The sequence below is a fragment of the Aythya fuligula genome, chromosome 1 (assembly GCF_009819795.1).
Source record: "Aythya fuligula isolate bAytFul2 chromosome 1, bAytFul2.pri, whole genome shotgun sequence".
Classification (NCBI taxonomy): Eukaryota; Metazoa; Chordata; class Aves; order Anseriformes; family Anatidae; genus Aythya; species Aythya fuligula.
The window spans coordinates 47,546,254-47,558,513 of record NC_045559.1 but is presented as its reverse complement, the minus strand read 5'-3'; the positions used below and the strand labels follow the sequence as shown (position 1 = coordinate 47,558,513).

Genomic DNA, 12,260 nt, shown 5'->3' with positions numbered 1-12,260 from the left:
TCACATCTTCCTTAATTCCTCGATGCATGTCACAACACCCAGAGAGTTAAATACAGCACAGAAAATAACCTAGAGAAGTGCTGTGCCCATTTACCAGTCAAGGTTTAATTTGCATAAATAACATTACTCAGAGTTTACAGCTTTCTCTGTGTCTTCTGCCAGATAAAATCCAACAGAGAAACACAAGGCCTTTCTGCTTCCAATTTGGACCCAGTCAGATTTTATCAGGGCAGAGAGCAATCTTTCAGAGGCCCATTGATTTTATGTTCTACCTTCATTTCGCACTGAGGACATCTCTCGGCACTGTAACAGGATAACCTTGGAGCAGAAGCCTTCGCACTCCCAGGCTGTACCACACCAACTTCCTGTGATATACGACAACTGACGACTACCTGACATTACACGTTTAACTATGTACACTAGCACGGTGAGGATTCTCCCTTTATCATGCAATAGGCAAAGGAGTTTTTCCTTAAGTAAAATTACCATACCTTTCTTGCCCACGTACCCTTCTGAACCCATGTAACAAAATGCCAGACAAACTGCGTGTTCTTGAGTGGCCAAACCAGAAGGGGGCTGTGCAAACAAAGTAGAACAAGGACTATAATAAAGATGGCAAGAGAGCACTACAGAGGCACAGATTTCTGAGGATCACTCCCACTGTTTGTTTTTGTTTGTTTGTTTGTTTAAAAAAACATCTTGTGGCCTCAGGAAATGAGGAAAAAAATCACAGTCATAGGGATTATTAGTGAAATACCTGGTGGAATTCAGCAAGACGACTTTGGACTCTGAATTTGAATAGAAGCACATTCATTAGCTAAAGAAATTGGAAGTACAAACTAAAAAGATATTGCATGCCTCTTGTGGGAACAAATGATATTAAAACAGTCGAAAAGACCAAGAGGATCTCAGGTTACTTAAAGGGCATATAAAGAAACCAAGGGCAATCCTTCCTTGTGATGTGAAGAACAAACAAACAAACAAACAAAAAAGTATTTTTTTCCTTTCAATCTCTTCAGCATTCTGGAACAGACTTTCCTGTGAGGGTAGGTTTGTCAGTTGTATCCAGGGAAGCAATCTCAGTTTATCAACTGGCTAGTAAAGGAGGTGAAGTGCAGATAGTGGGAAGGTGGGGGTGCAGGCCTGGTGCTAGGCACGCACGTGGTGCCAAAATGGGCTAAGCACACGGGAAGAAAGGTCTTCCTGAACCAAGCAGCAGCAGGAGCACATGCAAGAGGTAAGACAGAGAAGGTTAAGCACAACACAATAGCTATTGCCATCTTCAAGGGATAGTAGGAATACAGAGGGTAAAAACAGAGGAAAAAAAAAAAAGATTAAGGAGAATAAGAACCTGTCTGTACAATAATTCTTCCTGACACAGCCACGGAAAAGGCTACTGGTGAGTTTGGGCTTTATGCCGTGACACCACTTGCGGCAGGACTTTTGCCTTCCCCTCCACCTTCCTCCGAGGATGGGGCAGTGCAGGGTCAGGACAACAAGGGTGTGCCTGAGCTGATCCCCTTCCGCTGCCTGCAGGCCAGGCACAATCCTTCCTGATCTCTGTGTTCAAAGCTGCAGCGCACACAAATAATTCTTTAATGACCTTTACAGTGTTTTAATTTAATTTTCTAACTGCTGAGTCATATAATTATTTACGCAGTTAATTCTGTCCTTTCTTCAGTCCCTGAAGCCACAGAAGGTAACTGTAGTCACTGTTAATTCAATAGCAGTAAAAGGTCAAAAGTTCTTCCCTTGCCTCCCCTCCCCATTCCCCTTCCTCAGTATAAGGATTTCTGAATCCCTACACCAAGTATTACAATTCATAAAAAGAAAGGCAAACCCAACACATCAAGTAATCCCCTTTCCCCCTTCTTGTAAAACCAGTGTAACAAATACTACAAAGAAAAAAAAATCCATCATGACAGTTAATTTAAAAGTAACCTTGAACCCCAAATAACGAGAGAGACTGTCTTTTTTTTTTTTTTTTTTCCATTTAATACAGAGTGGAGGAGAATTCTGATTTTCTTTTCCTTTTTATTAAAGACTGTTTCACATCATGACTGAGAGCCAAGCAGAGGACTTCAGGGATTTTTTTTCTGCGGTTCTTAAAATAAGTTCTAGTAGGAAAACAAAACCACCCGTCTCCTAGTAGTGGTAGTGTATGCTAATACATTATTTCAGGAATGTTTGTCAAGAGAGTCTGCACAGTGTTTGTATATTTACAGAAGTTTAACTCCCTGCTCCCCTAAGGACGTGTTCCCTCATACTTTTTCTGCATGCTTTAATCTGACATAAGAAAAAATTCCACCGTACCCAGAGTCCCACTGCCTCTCTGCTTTCCATTCAGTTAGAGAGTCCCAACAATTCAGTGCTAACAAAGGTTAACCTGAGTGCTGCCTTTCTGTTTACCTCCTTCTCCTTGCAGGTTGCAGTGCTTGAAGCAAGCGAGCACTTTGGTCTGCATGACAACACACCCACCAGTTACTTGCTCCTTTGCTCCCTTATGAAGTGGCCTGGAGATCTTGTCATTTAATTCAGTTCTTCATCGTTGGAAGCTTTATGCCGCATTTATGTTTTTCTTGAGTGTGATAAGGAACAGTGTCAGGATAGAACAACTGCTAACTGTGGTCACTAGTCATCAGTGGTCTAATTTTTGAACAGTAAACTCTTCTTGCAAAGGGTTACTAGCAGAAGCATCAAGTTTTGCTGGTGCTGAAAACCCCATATACAGTTACTCGTTAATTTAGTATCTGAGACTACTAATAAATATGACTATATAATTCAGCTTATCATCCTAGCTGGACTCACAAAAGATAATTTGCCTAACACAGGTGATACACATCATGATGTACTCCCTCCTGACCACACTCTTTACACTCCGGTCCAGTAAAAAGCACACCTTGCACTTACAGTTCCTCAGATCCCTCCCAAAGCATCCTACCTTCTTTTGTTAGGTTTGCAAAGTGGAAAAACAGTGGGATTAAGGCAGAAAACTGACATAAGCAAGCAGTTCATCACAGACATACCCAATTAGACACAATCTGACTGAACAGTCTACCGACTGCCAACTAGTATACATTTATGTATTTACACCCCCTTGAAGTCCAAGAGTCTTTGTAGCCTTCTTCATTCAGTCTGCACATTTAAACTGACAAAAACTTGTATATACACAGCACTTGAAAACAGGAAGGAAAAGAAAACAAAAACAGAACAGCCAGACCAGCAGCTTCATCTTGGTATAATCATCCTTTCTATGGCGCAAATGATATGATCCCAGTTTTTACAAAATATTGCCAGCAGTGTCACTGCGAAAAAAGTGCAGATGATATGAAAACGGCTCTTCATCATAGGAGCAATGAACTTTGCAATAGTAGAAACGCACACTAAGATGACAGTCATGAAGGCCAAGATAACATTTATACATTTCCCCAGGAGCACTTTGGCATTAACCGTTTCAGATTGCTGTGCCTGCTGTTCTTGCTGATGGAGCTCCAGCTTCGAAACACGGGTCTGGCACGATTCCAAGGCTTCCTGGAGATAGAAAACAAGAATCAGGGCAGCTGTATATCCACACAACACTTCCTGTCTTAGCAGCAGGACCATCCATCATTAAGATTAGAAAGTGTAATTTATTTTGGACTCCTCAAACTTCAATGAGCCACCAACTCTTTTAAAAATAAATGCATGTATTTATCTACTTCTATGTATCACTGCCTGCCCAGGCATAATTAAGTCTGACAACACTGTCCAAAATGTACTATTTCCATTTTTCATGCTTCAAAAAAAAGTATCATAGCTGTAATGTTCACAGTAGATAATGTTTTCCGCATATACTGATGAGATAAAATACTGGGAAAGCTGTTGCCATGGCAGCTTCCCTTGCATTAAAACAGCATCAAAGTTAGTTTCTTTGTATACACCACAGAAATCATTACAGTAGTAATGACTCGCTGTGATACTAATTAAATCTACCGTGCAACACGTACCATTTGGTTTACACCACCTCTCTGGCCTCCAGTACTTTTGTTTTCAAAGCCACAGCGCGGGGCCTGAGCTCTCAGTGTCCTGCTGATGCCCTGCTCTGTCAGCGTGCAGGCTCATTCACCCGCACCCCACGAGGACAACATGCAGTGCAGGCACCTGTGGCGATGCTGCATGGCATTCCCTCTCTCTCACGATACGTTCCACTTCACCATTTGTTCAAAGCAAGTAGGCCTTCCTCTTCTGCTTGAGGGCGAACTAAAAGCAGTCTTTGTAAAATGGTGGCTGAATCACTAACCCCACACTCTGAACCTTCGCATGGAAGGGTGAATTCATTAACCACCAAATTCTGAATAGCTGCTGAATTCACCAACTTGCCAAAATGCCCCTTTTTGCTCGAGTTGTGACTTGGGCACCATTGGGTGACACCACGTAAGGCTAGTTTCAGGAGATGGATCACTGTTTTCCATTGAACCATTTTCCTTGGATTCTTTCCTGATCACACAGCAAACCCCTTTAATACAGTGTTCTGTGTAAAAACAGAAACACTGCACAAAGAGTTATTATCTTTCTTTGGCTGGGCCAGTTCTCTATGGTTTTTGGTTTACCACACGACCAGCCAGTGTTTTAAAACTCATCTGCCCAACCCCTAAGGTCAGAGTGCTCCAAAGGTCGGTTGTTACATGAAATATCCACAACTTGAATGCTTTTCCGTTATCTTAGCTTATTTGCCAAACCCCAAATTAGATAAGATTAAACAGGCCCAACCGTAGGGAGATAACAGAAGCAACCCTGTATCAACTGAGAGACTTTTAAAACAAACTGAAGTGCTGACTGTCCCCTCAGGGTTCAGCTAATGAGCTAACAAACATTTCACAGCCCATCTACTGGAAAGCTCTGGTCTCATTCTTTATTTACATCCTCAGGATGCCTACACAGAAACGAGTCCTGTACTTGAGACCTCTTTAAACCTACAAAGGAACCTCTGATACGCTCAGACTCAATATCATCTGTTTCTCACTATTCCCAGGGGTTTCCTAACCCTCATACCAGCCAGGAAAGAGCCTCATCTTCCTGCTGCTGACCTGCTGCCTCTGCTCTCTACGGTTAGAAATGTGAGCACAGGGATGTACTGGATGGAAGGTTTTTATTTACTATCTGAGCCAGTAAGATGGCAGTCATTGAGCATCCCCCAGTCATTAGTGAATGCAAACCCAAAGGTAACGCAAAACAATGTTTTTTTACCACTTCCTCAGATTTTGGGTAGAAACATTACGGATTATACTGATGCTTATGTTGCACATAAATGTTGAAGTACATAACTACATGCTGTTCAGGACAAACTCGTAGACATTACTGGCTTTTGCCTGAAGACAGATGAGACTTCAAACAGGTGGTTTATAGTCAATCTCACACTTTTTTTTTTTTTTTTTTTTTTAAACCTTAAACACAATTTACAGTAAGCCTTGTCATGTGATACAACTACACACTGGGGAAAGTCTGAGCAAGGGGATTCTGTTAGGACACTGTTAATAGACTCAAATCCTTCCTCCTCTGGTGCAAGAGATTATAACAGTCCATTCTTCATCCACAAATCTGCCTAGATTTTATCATCAATTGCAGCAGATAAAATTCTGGGTCTACTGAAACAAATGGAGGCTGTCACTGATTTAAAGGTGCTGGAGTTTCACAGTAAAAAGCAGAAAACATGGGCTTACGTGTCTCTCCACATTTTTTCTATACGAAGATGTGGGAAGATGCAAGTATTTTACAGTACAATATTTTTACAGTACACAATTTATAACAAGTGTTAGAAGTTGGATAAGCATAAGAAAGTACCTGAACATCTCGTGATCGCTCGTATGCCTGATACGCCACTTTTTCCTCTATGCTGGCTAGCTCTTGTTTCAAGTTTGCTGTCTCATGTTGATGAAGATCAGTGAGGTCATTTAACTGGTCTTCCAATCTTTCATATCTTTTCAGGAAAAAAGGTCTAAATTTAGTGCTTTCTATTTCAGTAATGCTAGGTCACAAAAACAATTACACACTTAAAAAGGCAACTTCTCAGCGTACTATGGATTGATCTGACTGGCATTACCAAGCAGTAGAGAAATCATTAGAAATACTGGAAATATTCCATAAGCATTTATTCAACAAACTCAAATCCTTTTCTGAATGTCCCTTCCTGGCAGTGGGTTTTAAAGAGCAAATATTTGCGTATCATTGGTGAATCATATGAACTATAAACCAATGGTTAAAAGGTCTCCAATTCACATTTTTCCATTTCTCACTCTTCACTCAGTCAAGAAAATATGGTTTCATGAGCAAACTTGATGCAGTTAACAACTCACAGTAGTGAAAGGAAATTAACATTTCCCTGGATCCCCTCTCGCTCACAACGGCAATGTCCTGCCATTCTGGCACATCTCTACATGGTAAACCAGTTCAACTAAACCATCAGAAAGCTGGTTTTTCTTCCCCCTTTTTTGGGGGGTCAGTTTTTAACTTGGTTTAGGAGGCAAAGAGGGAAATGCTGAAGTTGGCACAAATGACGGAGGCAAGATTGTCTAGCTGTAGAAATGATGGCAGAAGGCCTTACACCTTAGAAAGTGAGCTGTCAGAAAAGGCCACTGCCTTTTCACGGACCCAAATCTTCAGAGCAATAGGACATTTGCTCTGTTCTTTCCTCCCTCACGTTACCGTCTGACATCCAGCCTTTCCTATATTTCAACATCTGTAAGCAAGGACAACACTAAATATTGTTTCATACTGAGGTTTTGCCCATTAGTGTAGAATCAATGCTTGCTTTAACAAGTGATAGGACAAATGGCATGTAGGTACAGCAGGTGCAAACCCCCTACGTAACATCTCACTTTCTACAGTGGATGGTAAAGGAATTAATTACAAGTAGGAAATGCAAGAGAAAGTTGTGCTACAGCAACTGAAAATAATACTACACCACGGTACGCTGTGACATGGCATCCACTAGATAGCAACGTGTCTGAGAAGTATTTGCACAAGGTACTTGGGACTAGGGACGTACTTATCAGCTGTAAGGCAGCTGTTACACCACAGACTGATTGCCATTTTCCAGTCCTTACAGACCAGACTCCTTCCATCACCCACAAAACAACTGGCACCACCTATACGCAGTATTCACAGTACGCCACTACAGTATCAGATGACCAAGTGTTCTGACAGGCCTTAGTCTGAAGGCAAAAATAATGTTTCTTATCGAGTGATGTGACGGTGTTATGCATAGATGTTCAGTTATTGGAAGGAATAACATTTTGGTACCAGATACCCATTGGAATTATTTTTTCCTTTTGCTTCTAAGTTATCTCTTTCTTTCTTTCTCTCTCTTTCTCTCTCACACACACTTTACATTTCCAAATGTTCACATGCGCATACAAGTCATTTCAAGAGAACAGTTAAAAAAAATATACCTATATCTTTCCTCCTGCAACATTTGAGAAATAAAGCCATAGTCTCTTTTAAATTGTGTTTTTAAATTCTCGATATCATCAGCTAATTGGGACTGTGTTTCCTTGATTTCCCTTAGTTCCTCCAAAATCATGGAGAGCTTTCCTTGGCTGTCCAGGGAGCCTGCCGCAGCAGGCCCAAATGAAGTGTTCCCGTTACTGTCTGCTGAGCCAGAGGTCCCACTCGAGCACTCATCATCACTAACATATTTGGGTTTGGCAACAATGGTGGCACTGCCCCCGTAGGTTCTAGAACTCGATTCTGGCCGAAATTCATCGAGGGTGTTTTTGAGATGAGCGATGTTGTCTGCGCTACCAAATTTGTTTCGGATCAGATTTGCAAACTCTCTTGACTTGCTGAAAACAAAGACCGGTGGTGTCAAGGATACACCCGGCACACCCGACTTGCTGCTCTCTGCTCCATGCCCGGCGGTACGAGGCTTTCCATGTTGAATATCCTTCAAGCTATCTTTGGAAGTATCCTTAGTGCTTTTGGAAGATCCATTTTGTTCAATATCCTTCAATTTTTTGTGATACTGCTCTAATTTCTTCTGCAGCTGAGCAATGGAGTGGGCGGATTTCTGGTTCTTTTTCTCAAAGACTTGTTTGATGCGCCCAGCCTGTTGCTTGTCCGCACTGTTTACCAGTTTCAAATACTCAGCCACATTTCCATCTCGAGCTGTTTGTTCAACTTTGATTTGTTCTGTAACCTTGAGGATCTTCTGTTTCAAGCTATCTGCACTCAGTTTGACTTTGTGAAACTCTAGGACCCCATCTGGTACATCAAAGTTGAGATTCGTGTCAGAGCCTCCGCGGCGAATGTTAAGGGGCAAACTGAGAGTATTCATGTCATGTCTTTCCACCTGAGGAGACAAAAGAGAAACAGAAATTGAGTTTTATTTTAGAAATCCAACTTTCAACTTCCATCACGGCACACAATTATAAAAACACAGAACATAAGGGAGTTTATTGTAGCAAAATAAAATGAGCCTTTCTTTAAAAAGAAGGAGCATTTTTCTTAACTTCCCTGGGTTGATAAACAGATAAGGGAACTACCTGTCTCTCTCAAAAAAAAAGCAGGACTAATTATGGTGAAAATTATGCAGGTAATCATAGTCCCTTGCATTTACAAAATCAGATCAATGTCTAGTTAGCAAGCATTCCGATGTATTTTTCCATTACTATTAAGAGTTTCAAAGAGTTCACAGCTAATAATCATTATTGTTTTCTTAGAAACGGTCAAATACTGACAGAGCTGCAAAAAGATTTTTCACTCAGTGACAGTAATTGTACAGTATATTTTACCAAGCTCCTAGCTTGAGATGTAGACCCATGTGAATCTAATGATGTTCAACAAGGCCAAGTGCAAGGCGCTGCACCTGAGCCAGGGCAATCCTGGACGTGAGTACAGACTGGGAGAAGAACTCACTGGGAGCAGCCCTGCAGAGAAGGATTTGGGGGGTCTGGTGGATGAAAGGTCAGTGTGTGCTTGCAGGCCAGAAGGCCAACTGCACCCTGGGCTGCATCAACAGAGGGGTGGCCAGCAGGTGGAGGGAGGTGATCATCCCCCTCTGCTCTGCCCTTGTGAGGCCCCACTTGGAGTGCTGCGTCCAGGTCTGGGGCCCCCAGCACAAGGACACGGAGTTGTTAGAGTGGGTCCAGAGGAGGGCCACGAAGATGATCAGAGGGCTGGAGCACCTCTCCTACAAAGAAAGGCTGAGAGAGATGGGGCTGTTTGGCCTGGAGGAGAAAAGGCTCCAGGGAGACCTCACTGCAGCTTTTCAATACTTAAAGGGGGCTGAAAAAAAATGGAGAGCAACTTTTTGCTCAGTCAAATAACGACAGCACAAGGGGAAATGATTTTAAACTAAAAGAGTAGGTTTAGATTAGGTATTTGGAAGGAATTCTTCCCACAGAGGGTGGTGAGGCCCTGGCACAGGCTGCCCAGAGAAGCTGTGGCTGCCCCATCCTTGGAGGTGCTCAAGGCCAGGCTGGATGGGGCTTTGGGCAGCCTGGTCTGGTGGGAGGTGTCCCTGCCCACGGCAGGGGGTTGGAACTGGGTGGGCTTTAATGGCCCTGCCAACCCAAAACACTCAGTGATCCAAATTCATCACATTTTGCACACCTAGCTGAATGATCCTGAAAATTACTGTACACTTCAGCAGGAAGCAGCTGCTACTTTTTAGTGCAGAGAGCACAGGGGAAGAACTGGCCCATGTTTGACTTTCCACACTTGATGAAGGTGCCTAACAACTCGATCTGCTGTGACTAAGTCTGTTTTAATACCAAATTAATTGAGTGGGTTTTGCTGAAAGGAACTCAGGGGAAAAAATGCATTCACTTAAGTGTAGGATGCATACACCTTAATAATGTTCTTAGCAAAAGAGAGCTAGCAAAAACAATCAGGCAACCTGGACACAGCACCAGCACAGATTATTCACCTTTCTCAGAAGACAGACAAGATGATCTGATACAAAACATACAGAGTATTTCCTCCGATAAAGCCAGAGCCACAGAGGATCCATGAGATGAGAATGACCTAACCAGAATAGTTTCATCTCTACCATCCCATGCCAGCCTCCATGACAAAGAGGGTTCATTTCATTAAAGCTGCTGCAACATCGCATTTAGAGAGACTGCTGAACACGCTTCTGGCCACGATGGGTTTTCACAGCTTTAACACCAGGGGGATCAAATAAAATTGCTTGAGCAATCCTGTTGCAGAAACAGGACAGACGCTCTATTAAAGCACATCTTTTAAAGATGCATTTGTGAAATGCTGTTCAAATGTGTAGCTACTCATTGCTGCAGAAGGCCTGACACACTGCATTCAAAGGTCGACCTCCAACCAGTGTTTGCTATTGTCTGTAGTACTGCAGATGTCCTTGCAAGCAAGACCTGCGTGCACATACCTGTCCAGTCATCACCATTCATTTTTTTTCTTGATGAAGAATGTAAAGACATCATTAAACATTGCTATAAGATTTGTTTTTCCAATCTTACACAGTTTTGGTGGTCCTCCTGGGAATTCTTGCCAGCATTCTTCCATCTCTCTTAAAATCCAGCCTCAGGAGCCAGACGTGGCATCCTACTGTTAACGGCATGCATCATGCACAGGCTGATCATGAGAACCATTGAGATGGGTTACAAACAGCCACAAACTGGATCTCTACCTAAACATTTCAGAGGCAACATCATCTCTGTTCCGACTGTATATTCTTATCCTTGTATCACTGAGGATTATAGAGGATTACAGGGGTTCTTTTTGTTTGTTTAGTTTTTTTGGTTTTTGGTTGGTTGTTTTTGTTGCTACTGCACTCATTAAAGCAGCAGCTTACAACTGCCTGGAAGTTTGCAAGTCTCCTTTTTCTTCTGTTCCTTTTTTCACAAATTTATCTGTAAGGACCGACAGCAGGATACCAAACTGGCCCCAGCCAGCAATACCTGCTTCAGAAATAAAGGAATTTCACCAAGCCTTGCACAAGCAGCTAGTGAAAAACACAAGACACCAAAACCACAGTACCAATTTATTGTGGTATCATAATCAATTATTCAAGGTCTAACCCCCAAACCTCCCTGGCTAACCCTTTTCTATATAAATCTACGAAGCCAAAACAGTCTGCCTCTTCCTTCCCAACCACGGCATCACTGCTGGGAAAGGGTCCTTGGCAGAGCCAGGATTCTGGCAGTGAAAAAAAGCAGGTAACATAAAAGTTCACATTCACTGACCTCTGAGATAAACAGACACTTGAAAAATGCAAACTGAACAGCTCCAGATTTGACAATTTCTTCTAGAGAATATTGGCTTAATGGTGACATTTAAGACCAGGAGTCTATTCCAAGGATTAAGCCAGTGCTGTAGCCTTAGCTCTGCACTTCACCAGTTTGATTAAAAGGATTAATATTGAACCACATGCTTATTGAAAAGGGATACAAGTAGCATATATATATATACATATATATGAGATTTATATGATATCATATCCAAGGTCATATGCATTTCATATGAAAGACACCTCATTAATGGGATCTCATTTTTGTACGTAGCACAGATGAGACACGGATGGCATTCTATATTTACTACATCTAATTTGAAGAGTGACAAAAATTACAGGTGGCTCAAAGTTATATATTTATTTAGAACAAGTCTTAAAAATATAACTCATGGCAAAAAAAAAATAGCTTTTGCAGATCATTTTTTAAAGTGAGAACACTCCTAATACTGCTAGGACAGCTAAAATTTGCAAAAACAGCTTCACATGGGATACTTGGACCTTTCAATAGACTCACACAGGTAAGAAAAGCAACCAAGGCAATCCTTGAAGAGCTTAGATGCTAGATCTGTACACCTTATTGCAGATATTTCTTTAAACGTATCTACTAGGCCTGGACAAATTCAGTAAAGAGAAAAAACTGAGTGTAAACCAATAGTTTCCTGAAACAACCAAAGACATTTTTGAACAAGCTTTTTGGCCCCAAAGCGTACTCTAATAAATCACTGAATCACATATACACACGAGACAGCTCCATTGCTGGTGTTACTCAGGACAAGCTGTACATACTTCCAGGAATGGGTGGCTCCGTCTGTAACCTTTGCACAGCATTAAATGTTTACTTCCTTAGTACAAAATACTCTAAAAATATATTGTAATAGTTGGATACAAGCCCAAAGCAGATCCCTTATGTCCTCTCCTTCTCTGGAGTCTCCAGCGGCTGGCAAGGTCTGTCACCTTCGTGCACCCTGTGCCTTCCTGGAACACCAAGGTCACAGCAGCAACAGGGGAAAGAAGAACAATA

At 41.9% G+C, this 12,260-nt stretch overlaps 1 protein-coding gene across 4 annotated transcripts in view; it reads right to left on the bottom strand.

The window, feature by feature from the left end:
* Positions 1-2,037: 2,037 nt before the first annotated feature.
* The window catches only part of TMCC3 (transmembrane and coiled-coil domain family 3), a 130,471-nt gene continuing 120,248 nt past the window's right edge, over positions 2,038-12,260 (bottom strand). For all 4 annotated transcript variants that reach the window (XM_032194359.1, XM_032194369.1, XM_032194351.1 and 1 more), the window contains 3 exons: positions 7,428-8,326; positions 5,821-5,956; positions 2,038-3,531 (listed from right to left, as the gene is read on the bottom strand). In XM_032194359.1, coding sequence (XP_032050250.1) covers positions 3,229-3,531; positions 5,821-5,956; positions 7,428-8,326 — 1,338 coding nt within the window. In that variant the 3' untranslated portion in view covers positions 2,038-3,228. The remainder of the gene's footprint in view (positions 3,532-5,820; positions 5,957-7,427; positions 8,327-12,260) is intronic.